The sequence below is a fragment of the Cryptomeria japonica genome, chromosome 3, assembly GCF_030272615.1.
Source record: "Cryptomeria japonica chromosome 3, Sugi_1.0, whole genome shotgun sequence".
NCBI lineage: Eukaryota > Viridiplantae > Streptophyta > Pinopsida > Cupressales > Cupressaceae > Cryptomeria > Cryptomeria japonica.
The window spans coordinates 1,002,045,431-1,002,067,307 of NC_081407.1; the positions used below are offsets into that span (position 1 = coordinate 1,002,045,431).

The 21,877-nt window shown below is 34.8% G+C and overlaps 1 protein-coding gene across 1 annotated transcript; it reads right to left on the minus strand.

Moving 5' to 3' along the window:
• Positions 1 to 3,298: 3,298 nt before the first annotated feature.
• Positions 3,299 to 4,887, minus strand: LOC131077765 (disease resistance protein L6-like). The gene is made up of 3 exons (XM_058015316.2): positions 4,339 to 4,887; positions 4,097 to 4,153; positions 3,299 to 3,715 (listed from the first exon to the last, which is right to left on the minus strand). Exons 1-3 carry the CDS (start codon positions 4,885 to 4,887, stop codon positions 3,299 to 3,301), a joined length of 1,023 nt encoding a protein of 340 aa, XP_057871299.2.
• Positions 4,888 to 21,877: the final 16,990 nt, after the last annotated feature.

The following is a 21,877-nucleotide window of genomic DNA, read 5'->3' on the forward strand; positions in this document are numbered from 1 at the left end:
GCAAGAGCCAAAGCAGATACTGATTGCCAGGCAAAACGAGATCTTTTTGTTTAGCAACAATTGTTTTGAAAGTCAAAAATGTCAACATATGTAATGTTACGGGCATGAAGATTTGAATATGCGAAAGGTGAATAGTGCAGATGTATAAGCTATTGTAAAAAATAAGACTGATCACTGGTGTGAAGAAAACAAAAGTGTTGAAGTCGTTGCAGAAGGACGAGATTGGACGGAAGTAGAAGTCAACAAAGAGAAGGCAGTAAAAAAAATATTCATAGATTGAACAAGGATTGAAGCAAGCAAAAGTTTGGAGCAGATCGCCAATAAAGAAATTGTTGAAGTACAGTTGTTGAATGAAAGAAAGTTTGAGAAGGAAGCCACATATGCAAAAGGCCACTGTGAAAAAATAAAACAAATCACTGAAGAAGTCAATGAAGCCATAGAAGGGAGATAGAGAGGAGTTGTAGCTGTCGTTGCAAGGAGGCAATTTGCAGAAACACAATTTGGACAAGGTAAATTTAATTTTTTTTTGGTTTCAATGGGTAAAGTGGATAGAGTAAAGAAAGAGAAAACAAATGATTTAAAAGAAGAATTGAAGGAATGTAAGAAGAAAATTTCAGAAATGATATTTCTTTTAAAAGAGAAGCAAATGGAAAAATGTGAACTGTTAGATGAAAATTATAATCTTGAAAAAGAATTGAATGAAGTTAAAGATAAAAATAAGGAATTAGAAGAGAAATTATAGTTATTTGATGATGTCAAAAGAAAGTTTGATGACTTGGAAGAAATGTCAAAAAGGTTAGAAGAAGAAAACAATTTACAAAAAAGGGAAATTTTAAATCTGAAACAAGAGAATGAATGTTTGAAGTTAAAACCACTAGTTAGTGATGCTTCATGTGACACAGAAGATTTATGTTCATCATTTGGTGAAAGTGATTTAGTTGAAACTATTTGTGATAAAGAATGTAAGAAAGAAAATGAGAATGTGTTTGCAAATTATGTTAGTTGTGATGATAAGAATATTGGTTTAAAAATCATGAAGAAAATGGGTTATAAAGGTCAAGGATTGGGAAAACAAGAAGAAGGAATTAGAGAGCCTATTGAGCCTATAATGAGGCCAAAGTATGAAGGTCTTGGATATGTCACAGGAAAAGAAAATGATGCTACTAGTTCAAACAAATCAACCCATAAAAGGCATTGTGTTAAGTGTTTTCATTGCAATAGAGAAGGAAGGACACACAAAAGAAATGTGTTAGGACTTACATCCATGTAAAATTTGTGGTTTAAGAAATCATTCTGAAAAAATGTGTTGGAAGAAAAAATCAATACCAGGTTGTCTAAAAATGGATTATGGATGGACCTATGGACCTAGTTGGCAAAAGCTCACAGGCATGTTCAAAAGATTGTACAAATGTTCATATGTGAACAACAATAGAAGTAATGAAAGGTTTGAATATCCAAAAGGGATTACAAATGTTTTCAGCCAAAAGAAATCATTGTCTAGCAAGGCAACTACTGATTGTAGGATGTTTTGAAGACTTCAAGATTGAGAGACTACAACAGGAGTTGAAGAAAACTAGAGCTCAAGAAAGAAAGAGCAGTTGATGAAAGAAATCAAAAAATCAGAGAAGGATATCAGTTAAAGAGAAGACATTGTGAATGCTGAAAAAATGGAGCAGCTATAGCAACAAATTGTTAGCAAAAAAAAGAAAAAGAAGACAACAGACACAGAGAAGATTTTTGAAGAATTTGAGTACCATAGTAGTTGAAGAAAGGTGCAAAGAACAAAAGGGTAAATGATATTATGGTAGTTGTGATTAAGGGGGAGTGTTGGAGATATAATCCCAACTACCTCGTCAAGTACAGTCAACATCAAGACAAGAAAGATTTGGCCATAGATTTGACAAATATCACATTAAATCCTCCAACCTATCTTCTGTCTCATCAACTAAATTACACAACCACGTGCAAGATATTTTCAATGAATGTGATCGATATTTAGATTTCTGAAAGCTTCTTCTGCCAATTCCAGAAACATCTAAGACCTCCTTTAATAGAGGCATTTTGTAATCATTTTGATGACTGGATGAATGCATGAATAGAAAAATGGTTTGATAAATAAAAATGTGTTCCTTATGTGCTGCTCTATTTTCTCCATACTCTGTTTTTTGTTTTTTCTGTTCTATTTCATTTCCAATAGGCGGTTGCTGCTAGTGTTGGTAATGTTGGTCAAAGAATTGACCATCGTTAGCATTGCATGCTTCGTTGGTGTTTATGCCAATGGATGGTGGATTCTTTGGTAGGCTCGTTGGTTGTTTAGACATAGAGATACTTAGTTCGAACATGGTGAATCTACGCAAGGGGTGTTAGTATCTAAATCTATGATCCAACCCTATTGGCAGAGACCAAGGTGGAATGAAGGCACGTGGAGTGATAAAGAGGGGAGGCATAAGGAGTGATGGCGTGGAGTGATAAGGAGCAGGAGATATAAGGAGATGGAGTGGAGAGATAAGGTGCGTGGAGTGATAAGGATGATCAGAGTGATATGGTGTGCTTAACAATGGAGCTGTTAATACCTCATCTTCCAAGATAATGTATTTGGGATTGGGGTCAGTCTCTGTGGTCTTATTGGTTCGTAGCTCCAACCAAAAGCGATTATCGATGAAAAAAAAAAGATCATCATTAAATCAAAAAAATTATGGTGCTAGTCACAGAGATCATTGTTGAATATAATAAGTTGTAGCATTGATTGCAAAAATCAATATTGAATCTAAATGGTTGTACAACATTCATCATCACTAAATTCAAAAAGTTGTAACATTGATTGCAGATATTGTTTCTAAATTTAAAAAGTAGTAACATTGATCACAAAGATCATTGTTGAATCTAAAAAATGTGCTGCATTGATTGTAGAGATCATTGCTAAATCTATGAAGAATTTGATTACAAAGATAATTGCAAATGACTTCTCCTTCTTTATTGATAGAAGTGCAAAGAGATAGATAGTGATGAACAAAGATAATCAAATGTATTAGAAAAAAAGAAATAAATTTGTATACTTTCAAAAAAACATTAGTGTTAAATATTCTTCATTTATGTTATAGATGACTCTCTTCTCTATTTAAATTGTGTGACAAAAAAAATGTTTATGAGGGTATTAAAAATATTTCTTTTATAGAGAGTCATGTATCGTACAAGAGACAGGTCAATACACATATATTATATATTTAAAGGATCTACAAATTTCGAAATAGAGAAAATTATCGAAGATTTATAACTTTAACAGAGTCTAGAACTCAAACTACAATAGATTCAAAGCTAAGTTGGGTGAAGTTCCGTATCTGTATAACAAATCAGCGGCATCCATTAATCGCTTCTCTTCCTGCACATTTCTCGCACCTGGAATTGTGCTTTCCACCACTGTTGCGCTTTTATTAGTACGCAATTTGCTGCTCGATTTGTACCGAGAAATCAACACAGGCACACGGTTGAAACATAAACGTGCGGTCTCATCTTCTTTTCTAATCGCTTTTCCCATATCTCTGAGAAGGCTGTGCATCGTTAATACATCATCATCGCCTATGACTATAAGCGATTTAAGCTCAAGATTTGTGATGGCCGTATGCACATCCCAGTTGAATCTTTTCCAATAGCGGATGCCCTCCTTTACCTTTTTACCACTGAAAATGCAAGCGATGTCCACAAAAATCTGTTTCTCCTGATAAGTGAGATTATCATAACTAATCTTCAGCACGTCGTAAATTTTTGGGTGACAGATGCTCTGTGGCGTTCTCAAAGCTTCTCTCCAGTATTCAAGAGATTCCTTTTTGTCGTGCAAAATATCTGCCGCGATTTCAATTGCCAGGGGCAGACCGGGACAGGCTTCCACAATCCTTTTCGACTCTTATATATATATTTTATCCGGCTTGGGCTTCAAAAATGCATGCCAAGAGAACAAACGCAGAGCTTCCTCATACTCCAGTCCTTCCATCTTGTAAACCACGGTTATCTGTGCCAGGTTTAACACGTGCTTATCGCGTGTTGTTATGATCATTCGGCTTCCCTGACCGCCTCAATTTTCGCACGTCAGTAACTCCACCTGCTTGCTATCATCAATATTATCTAAAACCACCAGGGCTCGCTGCGATGCCGAAATCTGTGTTGAACATCCGAGGACCAACAATCAGTTAAATAACATGGAATAAATTATTAAGAAAGTTAAAGTCACAAACAAAAACACAGAGCAAGGGCTACAGAAAAGAATTAACAACTAGAATCGACTAAAATCCCCAGTTTTAAATTCACAATAGGTTGGATTATTGCATAATCTGTTCTTACAACCTCTGCACATGTCATATTTGTGTCTCTGATGATCTGCTCTTGAAATTGCTTCTGGGACATATTCCGAACGTCGGAGAGAAAAGACCAAGAATCGAAACATTGAACGATATGGTTGAACACGGCCTTTGCAATGGTTGTTTTACCACATCCACCCATTCCCCAAATACCGACTGTGACCACATCGGCTTGGTTTTGTAGATTCAGCAAGCGTGAGACCTCTTGTATCTTGTTGTCAAGCTGGACGGGATGCTTTGCAACGTTGTGTAAGGGGATTTTATCCAATGTGCTGATAATGTCGCAGACTACGCGTTTTACCAGCTCTCCTTCAGAACATGATCTGGAGTCGAGCATCCACCCGGGAAGACTGGAAACATGACACAACGCCCGTTTCCAATCCTCCATGGCTTCTTGCGGATATCGGCCTTTAGAATAGTGTTCCCGCAATGCTTCTCCATATCTGCTTCCTTGGCTTTCACTCTCTGCTATTCGAAACTGGAACGGCTGGATGTGATAAAAGAGGGGAATGATAAGCGCTTTGGATTTCCACATGTGCGTGACCTCCTCCAGACACAATGATGACCCAGCATAATTTCTGCTGAAGGTAGGGATATTGATATCGTTCTCTCCAATTGCTTGCTTGTTATTGTGAACACATATTCCTATAACATTTAAGGATTAGAAACAAATGGTCTGCGAATGTTTCTTTCACATTGTCCTCTCTGAAGCTCAGGAAAATAAGATATTTCTTGTTCAGAAAAGGGGTTTTTGATGTTGGCGGCTTATAATGAGAAAAAGAATCCATGTAGACGAACAAGAGACTTAAATTGTTTCCAAGGCAAAGCCTAGCTTGCAAGCTCCTGCCTGAAACGCAAACGGCCGGGGAACTTCAAACATAGTTTAAATGTCGTCTCTGTTCAGGAAGATAAAAGAGGAGACTATATATATTATAATCTTCACAATATTTGGCGTTCTGTTTGATGTCTCACACTCTAAGAGAAATCTAATTACATCTTGGATTTAAAAAAAGGTAAGCGGCAAGGTCATCAGAAACAGCAATGCCTTCGCGAGGAAATTTACAGGAAGTCCCCTTCCTCATGAGGGGGAGATTAATTATATCTGAGCGACGGACCGTCCAATGTACGTTCCGAAGTTTGCAAAATAATTTTGGGTTACAGATTAATTAAAATAAGCAACGGACAGTCCAATGTACGTTTGGAAGCTTGTAAAATAATTTTATGGCACGTCCGAAGAAGCTTTCGGTAAGGGCCATCAGAAATAGCAATGCCTTGCCTGGGAAATTTACAGATCATTTAAATATGAGCAACGGACCGTATAAGTAAGAATATATATATATATATATATATATAACAACAGTAAGTAGTTGAGTTGTAAAAATGATCTCTTTTCATAAGAGGCAAAGACGCCTAGGAATAAGTATCTCAATTACCATAAGAAAACTAGTTGCATATATTGATGACACCCATGAGGCATAGACTAACCTCTATTGAAGGAGGGAGTTAGAATCTAGCTTTGGCGACAACACATGTAGCATTACCCAAATACAACTTTATTTTCTTGCACTTAAATTTACATAAACACATTAGAACATATCATAGCTTTCCAAATGTTAAAGAAAATTAGCTCTGAGGAGTAGACAAGATAATCAAACAAGTGGAAAATAGGAATAATGGTTGCAACTTTGATTATCCTAGATTTAGCCCCACATGGGTGGAGAAAAATACACACAAATAAAGGTTATAATGGTGCATGTTAGGACATCAGTTCATGTGTCTCACGAGGTATTGATTTCTCTATATTTGGAAGGGATTCTACGACAATCCCCTAACAAGACCATATGCTAAAAAAAAAGCCTCACGTCATAAAAACTTAAGAAAATTATGAATCCAATTCCATGTGACTAGAGCTCTAGAATAAAAATAGAAAATATGCAAACGATACTTTTGATGATCACAAAAAAGACATTAAGGATTACGAATACACAAGTGGATTAATCTAGAACGAATAAGAAGGCCTTGGAACAAATGGTCTGCGAATGTTTCTTTCACATCCTCCTCTCTGAAGCTCAGGAAAATACGATATTTCTTGTTCAGAAAAGGGATTTTTGATGTTGGCGGCTTATAATGAGAAAAAGAATCCATGTAGGTGAACAAGAGACTTAAATTGTTTCCAAGGCAAAGCCTAGCTTGCAAGCTCCTGCCTGAAACGCAAACGGCCGGGGAACTTCAAACATAGTTTAAATGTCGTCTCTGTTCAGGAAGATAAAAGAGGAGACTATATATTAGAATTTTCACAATATTTGGCGTTCTGTTAGATGTCTCACACTCTAAGAGAAATCTAATTACATCTTGGATTTAAGAAAAAGGTAAGCGGCAAGGCCATCAGAAACAGCAATGCCTTCGCGAGGAAATCTACAGGAAGTTCCCTTCGTCATGAGGGGGAGATTAATTATATCTGAGCGACGGACCGTCCAATGTATGTTCCGAAGTTTGCAAAATAATTTTGGGTTACAGAATAATTAAATATAAGCAACGGACAGTCCAATGTACGTTTGGAAGCTTGTAAAATAATTTTATGGTACGTCCGAAGAAGCTTTGGGTAAAGATCAGTGATAGGGCCATCAGAAACAGCAATGCCTTGCCTGGAAAATTTACAGGAAACCCCTTGCCAATGGGGGACAGATCATTTAAATATGCGCAAGTCGCAACGGACCGTATAAGAATATATATATATATATATATATATCACCGTATAAGAATATATATATATATATATATATATCAACAATAAGTAGTTGAGTTGTAAAACTAATTTATTATTGCATAAAATGAAGTTTTGGATAATTAGTTAAAGATTCTTTTTCAAATTCTAATGTATCTTAAAAAAAGGGGGTAGGTCTTTTAAGCACCCAAGTTAGATTTTTTTGTTTTGTTTCTTTTTGCATAATCTAAAAAAATTACAATTATCATAATCTTTTAATGAATAGTGTATATATTGTTAATTAAAAAAATAATGTTGTATATATTAAAAAAATTAGTATAGAAATAGTTATACTTCAAATCTTTTAAGAGGTTACAATTTGAAACAAAGAACAATATCTAGTTATCAAAGATCATTTAGCAATAAGATTAGTAGTAAAGGTGGGGGAAAGGTGGGTCTTAGTCATCCAATTTGCCCCATAGATCAATGGGGTCTGAAGTATCCATAGTGGGTCTTAAACATCATTATTATCTTGAACATTATCATGTTGTTTATATTCAATATCAACTGAAATTGGTGAAATCCCAAGCCTAATCAAGGGAACTTTCTCATGTATGGCTAGATAGTAGTCCCACTACCAAAAGTTGGGGGAGAAGCAGAATGACAGTGAGTGCACTATGACCATTCCCACTAAGAATGATCTCTTCTCATAAGAGGCAAAGACGCCCAGCAATAAGTATCTCAATTACCATAAGAAATCTAGTTGCATATATTGATGACACCCATGAGGCATAGACTAACCTCTATTGAAGGAGGGAGTTAGAATCTAACATTGGCAACAACACATGTAGCATTACCTAAATGATCTAATAACAAGTATTGAGGTAGACTTCTCTAAATGCAACTTTATTTTCTTGCACTTGAATTTACATAAGCACATTAGAACATACCAGGGATTTAGAATAAGGAAAGAAATAATGTTAAAATAATATGTAGAAAAAATAGAAGAATTTCTAGCTTTCCAAATGTTAAAGAGAAATAGCTCTAAGGAGTAGACAATACAATCAAACAATTGGAAAATGGGAATAATGGTTACAAGTTTGATTATCCTAGATTTAGCCCCACATGGGTGGAGGAAAATACATACAAATAAAGGTTATAATGGTGCATGTTAGGACATCAGTTCATGTGTCTCATGAGGTATTGATTTCTCCATTAAAAATATTAAAGAGTGTCTTGACTATGAAATAATGCTAAATCTAATTATATTTGGAAGGGATTCTACAACAATCCCCTAACAAGACCATATGCTAAAAAAAACATCTTGTCATAAAAACTTAAGGAAATTATGAATCCAATTCCATGTGACTTGAGCTCTAGAATAAAAATAGAAAATATGCTCAAGATACTTTTGATGACCATAAAAAAGACATTAAGGATTACAAATACACAAGTGGATTAATCTAGAATGAATAAGAAGGCCCTGGAAAATAATACACTAAAGAAATGAGCAAGTTTCGACTCAAGAATAACCAACCAAATGGTGTAAAAATTACATTTCTAAATTGATAATGAAGATTCTAGAAGCATCTCCAATTTAAAATAGGAATCATAGTAAATGAGACAAAAGTCAAGAGTAGCCTTTGTGATGCTTGTAAATCCAAAATGGTGTATTAGGATACTAATTCTAGTCTTTACATTATGGTTTTCAAACTAAATAATAACTTTATGAAACATAATATGAATAATGTCAATAATAGTTTCAAAAGTTTTAAAATAGTTACATGTATGAGCAACTGCATGATAGTGAGGTGATTGGGACACATCCGAACTAATGTAGCTATTGTTTTGAGCTATTTATTTTGTAACTTTTAAGATGTATCCAAGATGCTGAGGTGGGGTTTTAACACCTAGAACAACAATCATTGGTTTAATTTGTGGTTTAGGGTTTTAGAAATCTCTAATAGTAATAAAAAGCTTAGCTCGGGGTTGGGGAACATCAAGATGAAGATGAACAATAATTTGAGGTTTAACAGGTTCATTTTTATCACCAAAAACATAAACTGTGTTGACTAGACTTTGATTAGGCTCTTTGTTCACCATTGCTTCATATCTAGAAGGGAGAGTATTGACAAAAGTGCTAATAATATCATCCTCTTATACCAAAATATCCTCATGAGTAGGACTATTTTTGGAAGAGGAACTTGAGCATGATTCATTAGTGCTTCATCTCTAGAAGGGAATGTATTGAGAAAAGTGTTGATGATATCGTCCTTTTAGACTAAAATATCCATGAGTGGGATTAATTTTACAAGAACGACAAGCATGAGCCATATCAAAGAAGGAGAAATGTGATTACAAGATGGATATGCTAATTGAGGGATAGATGAAGTCTTGTTTAAAGTTGGGTTTTGGGTTTTGTTTTCTAATCTACTAGAATGTCTAAGTTCTTTTGTTTTCTAAACTAACATATAAGATACATAACACATGTAACTTTAATGTATGGAAAATAAGGAATTAGGGTTTTACTAAGTAAATCCACTAAATAGCCCAGTTAACCAAATTACATTGAAAGAGGTTCAAACCCAATATATCTAGGGTCAATCCCAATGGGAAAGAGACTGAGATTCTTATTGGATTCAACTGTTTGGTAATGATTAGCCTCTGTATTCATTGAATTTATAATGTAATTGTGAAATTAGGGTAAAACCATGAATTATTGAAGTAAACTAATAGAAATAGTAAGCTATAGCTGAGCCAAAAACTTGTATCTGGGAAAAAGAAGATGCCTAGAACCTATTCTCAAAAGTTCAACCTAATTTTTTAGGAACAAGTAGCACAAATCCATCATGGTCCTCTAAATTTTCTGTCATCAAAAGATTAACCTATTCGTCACTATTGACTTTGCTAGATTTCTCAAGTACAACTCTACACCTATTTCTTGCACATAGAAGAAAAAAGGGAAATATGCTGGGAATAGGGTTTTTCCTTAGGTCAAACCCTAGTTTTGAAATTCACCATGAAATTGAATTTACAAATATAATGAAAGACTAAAATAAAATACTTTCCTTTTGAGGGAAAGAATTAATCTGGAATGTAATGCTTGAAACCACAATGTTTACCTTGATGAAGTTTTGTTTGTCTTCACACAAATAATTTAGGGTTTCATGTAGGATGTGTTCATAAAACATTGATCATGAATGGGCCATCATCAATGCTCGAACTTGACATCACCTTTATTCTAATGCTTCATGAATGTATAATTGCTTGCAAACTTGAATTTGTTAGAGTGTAGTTGAGATCTTAGAAGTTGTTGGTTATGATTCAAATGATACGGAGAGAACTCCTTTTATAATTGTTTGTCCAAAAATCAAATTAAATTTTCAAAACAGGCCGACATAATCCAAATTTCCCCTCATTTATGATCTATTATGAGGCTCTATTTTGGGGCCTAATTAAGAGGCCCAAGGCGTTGTACACCTTGGTCCTAGAAATCAAGACTCCAAAATAAGGGGAGAATTGGGAAGATGATGAAAATGGAGTGTAGATCGGTGATGTGAGTAGAATCATCATTGCATTCAAGCCTTGGAAATTGAAATGCCAAAGTGAGGCCTAGGTGAGGGCAAATTTGTAAGTGGGTACAATTTAGGAAGTTACAGTAATTCAAATGCATAATATGTACAATATAAATTTCTAATCAATTAATAAACTAATAATAAATACAATTAAAAGCGAAAGTCTAAAAATGTCAATTGAAGACTATTATATTATTCTTATCTTGATAACATCGAATGAGATTCAAGGTAGTGCCCTAAAATTTTTTTTAATATACATATACATGTGTGTGTGAGAGGAGATGTATACAATTGCAATATATGTTGGGCTCACCAGAATTTATTATGTTAAAAGTGACCATAGACTAACCAATGCATTAACCTAGATTAATCCTTCTCCCATAAAAAATTAGAGACGTGAGTGGGTTTGGCTTTTTATCCACAAAGAAAAGCCATTCTTTATTGGAAACACACTCTTGGTGATTGCATGTGATTGGGATTGATTGTGTGTGTATACAATGAACTAGGAAAAAGAAGGCTAAATTGAACATGATTGACGTTATGAAAAAATACAAAATAGAAAAGTTCAAGGGGGTTACAAATCTCAAAATAAGATACAAAGTGGAGCTTGGTATTGAAATTTGGTGCTTATTGTATTGGACATAGGTACTAGAAACCACCATCTTGAAGGTGGTTTTCTCATGAGATGGTGTTAGAAATGGAGACAAGAATCTTGTTACACATGTCTCCTATAAATTTGGGTCAAACTAGAAGGAAAAGGGTGCTGGGTACCTTAGTAATTTGGTTTTTATCCATTCAAATTATAAAACTATTCATTAGTATTTTTTCTATTCATCTATATCATTATCTTGATCATAGTCTTTAGATTTGGACCTGTACAAATGAAAAAAGAGAAAATATGATGTTGCTTAAGGGATTGCCTAGGTCAATCCTCATGATTGTGTTCCCACCTTGACAACAACAATTATGATGAATACTTTAAACATTACATACTCTCAAGGGACTAGATAAAAATGAATGAAATAAAACTGAAATGATTACCTTGGGCATAAATACCTTGATTGAATCTCATGTAAGGTGATGTTGATTTTCTTTCATGAAGTACTACAAAACGTCAATACAACATGATAATACCTAGATAAGGAGTTAGTTTGGACTATGCACTAACTAGTTAACAAAATGAAGTAAATATAAAAGTAAATGCCATAAACCATAATGTATGATAGATATAATGTAAAATATGTATATATTACTATTTTTCATCATATAGATATGTCTAGTGTCATAGATTATATACCTTAAAAATTTCACACTAGGTTTGGACCTATTTTGGTACATGTGCCTAATTTATAGATGTGTCTAATATGTGTACTATTGTGCTGCATATTGGGATTGTTTCAATAAAATTGTCTTATTCACCTATTCATGACCTTTCTTGTGGCTCATTATTCTAAGTCTAGGGCATTAGGCATCCTCATCTAGGCAATTTGAGCTCAAATTTTGAAGAATATAAGTTATGTTTGCAAATAGGGATAATTTTCCTTGCCTTGTCGGCATTCTCCTAGAATGAATTCCAAAAAGGTACAATTTGAATTTATAAACAACTCCCTCTCTCATTTCAAACTCTATGTACATATAAAAAGTTCAAAACTACATCTTATCAATCAAATCAAGAAAAAATTTGTATTCAAGGAGTAAAGCATTCAAGCATACAAGTTCATTATAAAAATCATGATCAACTGCATTGCGTTTCTCCATAATGAAAGCATGGACTATCATGTTGTAGTATTTCACTCAATCATATCAAGCCTTGTGTAAGATTCCATGAAAGGGGTTCATATTTGAGGTAAATTTTATTAATTCATTGTTTCAATATTCGTTTAGCCTCTATCCTTGCAAGGACACGCACTCTTTTTCATCATCATAGCTATTGTGGAGGTGAGAACACCAACGTAGTGTTGGCATTATGGTGCAGCAGCACCTAAGAGATCAACAAACCAAATGAAGCCAATGAAGATAATGAAGAAATTAGGAGATGAGAGGATGATGAACAAGATCAATTATTCCATATTAAAGCCTATTATGGCTTTTGGCAATTCAAAATGTATCAAGTTGGATAAAATTGTCAAAGTTGCAAATTTGTCCTAAAGGACCCAAAATTTGAATGTAATAGGGTTAGATGAGTTTTGATGTTTTGAATAAATGTAATAAGGCCTAAAAGGTCCAAAAATGTCAATTAGGAGTGTCAAGTTATTGCTAAGATGAATAATGTAATATTTGAAATTCAAAATGCAATGGCTTGTTAGTAAAATGGTGGGAATTAGTTTTTAGGGAGTTTTAACCCAAACTAATCCTCAAACCCAATTGGAAATGGTTGGGGAAGTTATTAGAAGGCTATATAAACCTTTTTCAATGCCTTGTACGGACATGGGAACCTGTGTACAGACTGGAGCAGCAAAAAGGCAATAAAATTCATATTTTCAAGCAATTTTAAGGAGTTTTTGGTATCATTTTCTTCATTCTTTGATTGAAAATGTCATTGTAATTCATTGAAGGACATATTTACATATTATTTTCCTTTATTGAATGCTTGGTTGAGGTTTTTGTATCAAACTCCATTAATTTGCTGACTGCCCTAACAATTTGTGAGGTTTTCTTTCAAGTTTTGATAGGATTAACATGAAAATCATCATTCCATGAGTGTTTCAGGCCTAATACTCATGGAATGATCTGTTTCTAACATGTATAAATATTTTTGACATGAATACATGCAGAAAATGAATGATTTGTAGGTGGTCACCATGAGAAGTTGCAAGATTTTTTGAGGAAGTTGGTGGCTAAGGAGTAGCAGCAGGAGATCCGTCCATTGGAGGTGGTATTTTTATGATTGTTGTAGTTTTATTATGCCAATGAAAAAGTGAATCAATCATCATTTGGTCAGAGAAGTGATTGGAGTGTGGATTTTGGTAAAATCTCACTTTTTGAGGCTTGATTGGTGCTACGTTGGGGTTTGAGTATAAGGGAGAGTTTTAGATTGAAAGTAATTGCATATTTTGGAGTTTTGAACCATTTTATAGGACTATTGAAAGTTTGGGAGTTAGGGAGAACAAATAAAGTATATTTCCTTTGTAAAAGTTGCATTTTTGGGGTCTAAAACAGAGGTACAGTCAAAAGGCAGCGTATATACTCCAAAGTAACCTATACTAAGTTTCTAATATGTTAAACTAGAGCCCAATGGGTATCTAAAAAAACTAATTTACTTGTCTGATGTTTTGGAAAAAGTTGGAGTTATGATCAAGAAACCTCCAAAATAGGGCTAGTGGAGGGGCAACTAGGCCTAGAAGCCTAAACTTGAGTTTTGTTGTTAAAACACACATTTGAATCATAAAACCAGTTGAATCCTTTTATTTTTAGAATAACCAAACACCTTGATCCATTGGAGTTAGTGGGGTAAGTGTTTGATAGGTTTTGACACCTTTTAGCCTCTTGTGTTCTTGTAAGCATAGTGGGGATTGAAGTCTTCAAACCTTGTATTTTCCATATAACTATAAAAGTTTGAATCCTTGTGAAACCCCCACAACCTTCTGCATCAAGTGGTATCAGAGCATCAGAAGATTCCTTTGGGAAAGGTTGACAAAGAAGTTTTGGGATCCTTGATAACTTGAAACCTTAGTAAGCCCTTGGAGTGAATTATCCTTTGAGAGAGCCCTAAGTAGATTCTTGTATCAAAGAGACCAAGAGGAGAGATGTCTGAGGGAGAAGAAGATTTCCCTTCAAAGGTAACCAATGTAGAACTTGCTAAGATGGTGAGAGAGCAAATGGCAGAAAATAAGAAGATAAAAGAAGCCCTAGAGAAGGAAAGGAGGGAGAAACAAATCATGATGGAGAGAATACTTGCATTAAAAAGGAGGCATGAGAATAGAAATGAGAATGAGGATGATGAAGATATTCCACAATGGGAAGAACCAATTGATCCTGAGGTTAAGAGAACTACTGAGATTGTGAAAGCAATAAAGAAAGGAGATTCAAGAGCAAGAGTAGATGTACCAGTGTATGGAGGAAAGATGGATGATGAGGAGTTGATAGATTGGTTTGGTGCAATGGAGAATTTCTTTGGGTGTGAAGATACTGAAGAGGGAAAAAAGGTGAAAGTGGCAAAGTCCAGGTTGAAAGGACATGCTTTGTTATGGTGGGAGAATGTTCAGGCAGAGAGATGGAAGAATGGGAAGCCCAAGATCACAGCTTGGTACACCATGATGGAGAAGATGAAGGAAAAATTTTTACCAAATGACTATAGGGTGTAGTTGTATAAGAGGTTGTAGGGTCTGAAGCAAAAGGACTTGGATGTGCAGCAATATACTGAGGAGTTCCATAAGTTGGATATAAGAGTGGGACATGAGGAAGATGTTGAGGAGAAGATTGCAAGGTATATGGGGGGACTTAGATTCAATATTCAAGATGAACTTAGTCTTGCTACCCCTAGGTCAGTTGAAGAATGCTATAAGTTGGCCATGAAGGCTGAGGAAAAGATAAAAAGGAGACATGATAGGCAAGGAAGCACAAGAGGAGGATCATCTATGAGAGGAAGAGGTGGAAAAACAAATTTTGAGGTTCAGAGCAGCCCTGACAAAAACAAAGATAGAATGTTTACACAAGAGACCAGAGGAGGCTATAGAGGTGGAAGATTTGGAGGACAAGGGAGAGGTAGTGGAGTTTTCACAGGGAGATGCTTTCAATGTAATGAAGTGGGTCACCAATCCTATAGGTGTCCTAAGTTGATGGAAGACAAAGGCAAGGATAGAAGGATAAATTTGGCACAAGAAGAACCAAAGCAAGAGGAACCTCCACACTACTTTGCATTACCAGAAGAAGGAGAATGTTTGTTTATGAGGGGACAACCATTACAACAAGTTGGCATTTTCAGAACCAATTGCTTGATCCAAGGCAAGGTATGCAAGGTAATAGTTGATTCAGGAGCTCGTCATAATTTGGTTTCATATGAAGTTGTTCATAAGTTGCATTTACAAATTTTTCCACATCCTAATCCATACTATGCAACATGGGTAAGTGAAAATCAGAGTATGCTTGTTAAGGATCACGTTTTGATTAAGTTTTCCATTGGAGGATACCATGATAGCATTTTGTGTGATGTTATGAATATGAGTTGTTCTCATTTGATTTTGGGTAGAACATGGCAGCATTCTAGGAGGGTTATACATGATGGATTTACAAATACTTACTTAGTTCATCAAGGAAGTAAGAAATACAAATTGTGTCCATTGATTAAGGGACAAGGGGAATCAATTGTAATGTGTTTTGGGGATGAATTTCAGTATGATACTGGTTGGTTTAGAGATGAAAAAATGCAGGGCAGCAAGGGGCAGATTTGTCCAAAAAATCAGAATGCTATGGGCTTATCTAGTGTGCAAATTGGGAGTATTGAATGTCCTATTGAAAGGGGTATTAGGGGTGCTGATGATTTCAGGTTTGGCAGGCAGAAGAATGAAGTTTTTGGCAGGGTACAAGAACACACAACAAAAGTGCAGCAGACAGTTTCACAACTACATAATGTTGGATTTGGTACTAATAATTTCTATGATGTTGAAGGTGATTTTTCCATGGCAAACTCTTGGGGCAAGAGTTTTCTTGTTGGTGGGGAGTATGGTGCAGAAGCACCAAAGAGATCAACAAACCAAATGAAGCCAATGAAGATAATGAAGACATTAGGAGATGAGAGGATGATGAACAAGATCAATTATTCCATATTAAAGCCTATTATGGCTTTTGGCAATTCAAAATGTATCAAGTTGGATAAAATTGTCAAAGTTGCAAATTTGTCCTAAAGGACCCAAAATTTGAATGTAATAGGGTTAGATGAGTTTTGATGTTTTGAATAAATGTAATAAGGCATAAAAGGTCCAAAAATGTCAATTAGGAGTGTCAAGTTATTGCTAAGATGAATAATGTAATATTTGAAATTCAAAATGCAATGGCTTGTTAGTAAAATGGTGGGAATTAGTTTTTAGGGAGTTTTAACCCAAACTAATCATCAAAACCAATTGGAAATGGTTGGGGAAGTTATTAGAAGGCTATATAAACCTTTTTCAATGCCTTGTACGGACATGGGAACCTGTGTACAGACTGGAGCAGCAAAAAGGCAATAAAATTCATATTTTCAAGCAATTTTAAGGAGTTTTTGGTATCATTTTCTTCATTCTTTGATTGAAAATGTCATTGTAATTCATTGAAGGACATATTTACATATTATTTGCCTTTATTGAATGCTTGGTTGAGGTTTTTGTATCAAACTCCATTAATTTGCTGACTGCCCTAACAATTTGTGAGGTTTTCTTTCAAGTTTTGATAGGATTAACATGAAAATCATCATTCCATGAGTGTTTCAAGCCTAATACTCATGGAATGATCTGTTTCTAACATGTATCAATATTTTTGACATTAATACATGCAGAAAATGAATGATTTGTAGGTGATCACCATGAGAAGTTGCTAGTGGAGGGGCAACTAGGCCTAGAAGCCTAAACTTGAGTTTTGTTGTTAAAACACACATTTGAATCATAAAACCAGTTGAATCCTTTTATTTTTAGAATAAACAAACACCTTGATCCATTGGAGTTAGTGGGGTAAGTGTTTGATAGATTTTGACACCTTTTAGCCTCTTGTGTGCTTGTAAGCATAGTGGGGATTGAAGTCTTCAAACCTTGTATTTTCCATATAACTATAAAAGTTTGAATCCTTGTGAAACCCCCACCACCTTCTGCATCACATTACAGTAAGAAAGATTGTTTGCATTTCAATATCAAAAGATGGTTGATATTCAATAAGGATATTGAGAAGGTTATTGAAGATTATTGATATAACTGAAGAATGATGATAACTATCTTTATAACATTATTTTGTCATTGATGTCAAGAAATTGAATATCTAATTTAGCATGATGTTACCATATCTTGAGAAGATTGATTAGAAGAGAATTAAGATGTCGGTAAAAGACACATAAATAATGTGATGAATAAAGAGAAGGAATAAGTTATTCAATGGGCAACTATTACCAAGTTAGACAATGATGAGATCATGATGTTTTGATTGTTTTGGTATCCTACATATGTTGTTGATTGTAAGGTTAATACTATCCTATGTCACTGAGCAAAGAACCTAGTCGGTAAACCCTAAGGTTATCGATATCGGTTAATGAAGGCGAAATGTCTACCAAGTAAAGTTTAGTATTTACCAAGTTGCAACCGAGTTATGACAATGCGCATGGGATGGATAAAAGCATTATTTAATGAAGGACAATGATGAGCTGGAGATGTATAAATGATTGGTATGCTATACATGAAGTTTGTTAAGGATCTATGGCAAAGGAAAATTGGCAGGAAGATCTACAGTGCAGATTGAACTGCAATAACCTTATGCAAGTTCCAAGAAGGGAATGCAAGTCCCTGGGTAAGGTAAAACGTTTTCAGATCGGAAGGATACATTGAACCTGGTCAAGTTTGAAGATCCGATGGCTAAGATTGATCATGGGAAATGTGATCAAGGAGATTTAGTAGTTAGCAATTGTTTATAAATAAGGAATTATTAATAAAAAATGTATGCAGGCAAGTGTATGCACATGGATGCTACACAGTGATTACCGAGCACAGAAGCTTGAAGACTTGTTTGAATAATAGAGTAGAGAGCCCAACAAAGGGACAAGATAAGTCCTATGACTAGATTGTTTTGAGCAAATAAGAATCTACTTTAGCATTTTAGATGTGAAGTTGCAGATAGATTTTTATTACTATTATTTTGTAATTGACAGAAAATCTCCTAACCGAGTGGACTTAACAATTTTATATGTAAACCCTCTAGCAAGGTAAAATTCTAAATGAATGTTTGAAATCCTTTGACAAGGTCACTTCTAACAAAGTGAAGATCCTAACAAATCTAAGGGAAATCCCTTAACCAGGTCATATCTAGCAATGTGTTTGTAATCTTTAATAGGATTTGCTTTTAACCAAGCATACTCTAGTAGAGAATATTTCTTAGTGGGTCTGAAATCCCATAGTGGTTTTTTCTCTATTTGGGTTTCCACGTTAAATCTGGTGTTATGAGTGTTATTATGATTATGTGTTCATAAGTTTGCATGTTTAGCAGTTTTTGGTTAAGTTGTTGAAGTATAAGTTGTCGTGGTTGAATCTGTTGATTTTATGGAAGTTTAAGTTTGTATGATTCACCCCGCCCCCCCTCTCATCTTGTTAGTTATTGGCATCAATACTGTAAATTAAGTATCAGAACTAATAATTGGTATCAGAGCTTTGGACTCTAGATCCAAAGATGTATAAAAGGGATGCACCGAAGCTGAACAAGTCAAGTTTCTGTACATGGCAGAAAAGGATGAAGCTGCATTTATCAGGAATTGGAGAATATGCAACATATTATCTGGAGAATGATTACATTGCATCGAGAACCATCCCTATGACCTTGGAAGAGATTAAGGCAAAGCAAGAACATATTCAAGCTATGATTGAAATAACATCAGCATTGACTGACTCAGAGTTTAATGATCTAGAAGGCTGTAATGATACAAAAGCAATGTGGACTAAGCTCATATCTGTGTATGGAGGTGATGAACATGTTCAAAGAGAAAAAGTAGATAGTCTAAGAGGACAACTTGAATCCATGAGGATGAATGAAGGTGAGAACATAACCCAATACAATACAAGACTAAAGGAGATTGTCAATCAAATTAAAGGAGCAGGTGGAACTATTGAAGAAAAGGATATAACAAGTAAGTTGTTGAGAACCCTTCTACCAGCTTATGCTATTCGAGTCTCTACAATCAATGAATTGAGATATGTACCTAACATGCCAGTTTCTTTGGATACTACTATTGGTAAACTACATGCATTTGAGTTAAGTAATTTTGATAATAGTGGGTCTTCAGTAAATAAAGTAGAATTTGCATTCAGTTATTTTCATATTGGTGAATCTGATGATTACAATGATAGAATGAGTAGGTACTCTGAAGGGGATCATAGTGGAGCAAGTGAAAGATTTCACATGAACATGGAAAAAGTGCACAAACTGTATGAGGAAATCAAGAAGCAAGAAGAATTTGAAGCATTATTAGCCAGAAGGTTACCGAGAGGAAAAGGTAAGTATAAAGGAGAGCTACCTTTAAAATGTTTCAATTGTGATAAAATAGGACATATGGCTTCTAACTGCCCTGACAAAGAATCTAGTGAAAAGAGAGAATACCGAGATAAAAGGCAGAAAGATAACCAATATAGAGGACACCGAGACTTCAGAAGGAGAGATAGAAAGACATGTCTAGTAGTAGATGAGGAATCCAACGATGACAAATCTAATGAAACTAATACTAAGGAAGTTGTTTATGTGGCTATTAAAGATGGATCTGATGAAGAAAGGTATGAAGAAAAAGCTCTAATATCTCACATAAATAATAATAATTCTTGGATCATAGACAGTGGATGCTCACATCATATGATAGGTGATAAACACAAGTTTGTTAAATTAGAAGACTATGATGGAGGCTATGTAAGATTTGGTAGTGATGCACCATGTCCGGTAAAAGGTAAAGGATCTATAACACTTCTTGACAATGCTAAATGTGATGATGTATAATGGGTTGAAGGTTTGAAATACAATTTGTTGAGTGTAGCACAGCTAAACAATATAGGATACCGAATAGAATTTCAGAAAGGAATTGTCAAAGTTCATGACAAGCATGGAAAGTTAGCTGCTACCGGGACACAAACAAAAGGTAATACATTTCATCTTGAATCAACTCGGAACAAGTGTCTTTATGAAAAGATAGATGATACCTCGTTATGGCATAAAAGGTTTTGTCATGTAAATTTTGATAATCTGATCAAAATAAGTAAGAAGCACCGAGTAAGAGGTCTACCGAGTCTTGAAAAACCTGAGGATGCTATGTGTCAAGGATGCAAGATGGGTAAGATGACAAGATCAAGCTTTACAAGTAATTCTTACACCTCTAAAGGAATTTTAGATCTAGTACACACTGATCTTTGTGGTCCTATGAAAGTTCAAAGTTATTATGGTGATAAATATTTCATATTATTTGTGGATGATTACTCAAGGATGATGTCAGTTATGTTTTTAAAAGAAAAATCAAAATCTTTTCAAATGTTCAAATGGTACAAGGTAAGAGTTGAAAATGAAATAGGAAGACAACTAAAATGTTTTAGATCTGATAGAGGAGGAGAATTCACTTCTGATGAATTTAACTTATTCTGCAATGATCATGGTATAAAGAGGCAAGTATCTGCACCGAGAACACCTCAGCAAAATGGGATAGCTGAGAGAAGAAACAGATCAATTGTGGATTGTGCAAGAACCCTGATGATAGAAAAGAGGGTACCTCAAACATTTTGGAGAGAAGCAATCAGCACTGCAGTTTACACCCTGAACTGAGTTCAACTGAAGAAAGGAACTATGAAGACACCATATGAGATCTGGTATGACAAGAAACCTAATGTAAGTTACTTTAAAATCTTTGGAAGTAGATGCTATGTTCACAAAGATGACAGAAGTGGAAAGTTTGATCAGAAAAGTGAAGAAGGAACATTTCTTGGTTATTCTTCTAGAAGTAAAGCATTTAAATGTATGATTAAATCATCTAACAAAATAGTGGAAAGTGAAAATGTGAAAATTGATGAATTTGCAAAAAGAAATGATGAAGGAAATTCCAAAGAACCAGAAGATTATGAAGAATTTGATTATGTTCAACCGAGAAGTCCTATCGAGAACGTTGCTGAAGAAAATGAAGATAATGTCCAGTTGCCGAGTGATGAAGAAGATCATACAGAACCTACCAAGCCTATATTAGCCAAATATGTCTCAAGACATCATGCATCAAGTCAAATTATAGGAGATAAAGATGATCCAATGATGACAAGAAACAAACTGAGACATAACACATGTCTGATTTTTGAATTTGAACCGAGAATAGTGAAAGAGGCATTTAATAGTGAAGATTGGGTAAATGCTATGGCAGAAGAGATTGATCAAATCAAGAAGAATGACACATGGACACTGATCCCAAGACCAAAGGACAAAAATGTAATTGGTACTAAGTGGATTTTTAGAAACAAGCTAAATGAAAAAGGTGAGGTCATTCGCAACAAAGCAAGACTAGTTTACAAAGGTTATGCTCAAGAAGAAGGAATAGATTATGGTGAGACTTTTGCACCTGTGGC

Coding starts and splice junctions, on each gene's coding strand:
- LOC131077765 (XM_058015316.2), bottom strand. CDS start 4,887: ATGTGGAAATCCAAAGCGCTTATCATTCCCCTCTTTTATCACATCCAG. Junction 4,154..4,338: donor CAAATATGACATGTGCAGAG/GTTGTAAGAACA, acceptor TGTTCAACACAG/ATTTCGGCATCGCAGCGAGC. Junction 3,716..4,096: donor ATATTGATGATAGCAAGCAG/GTGGAGTTACTG, acceptor CTCACTTATCAG/GAGAAACAGATTTTTGTGGA.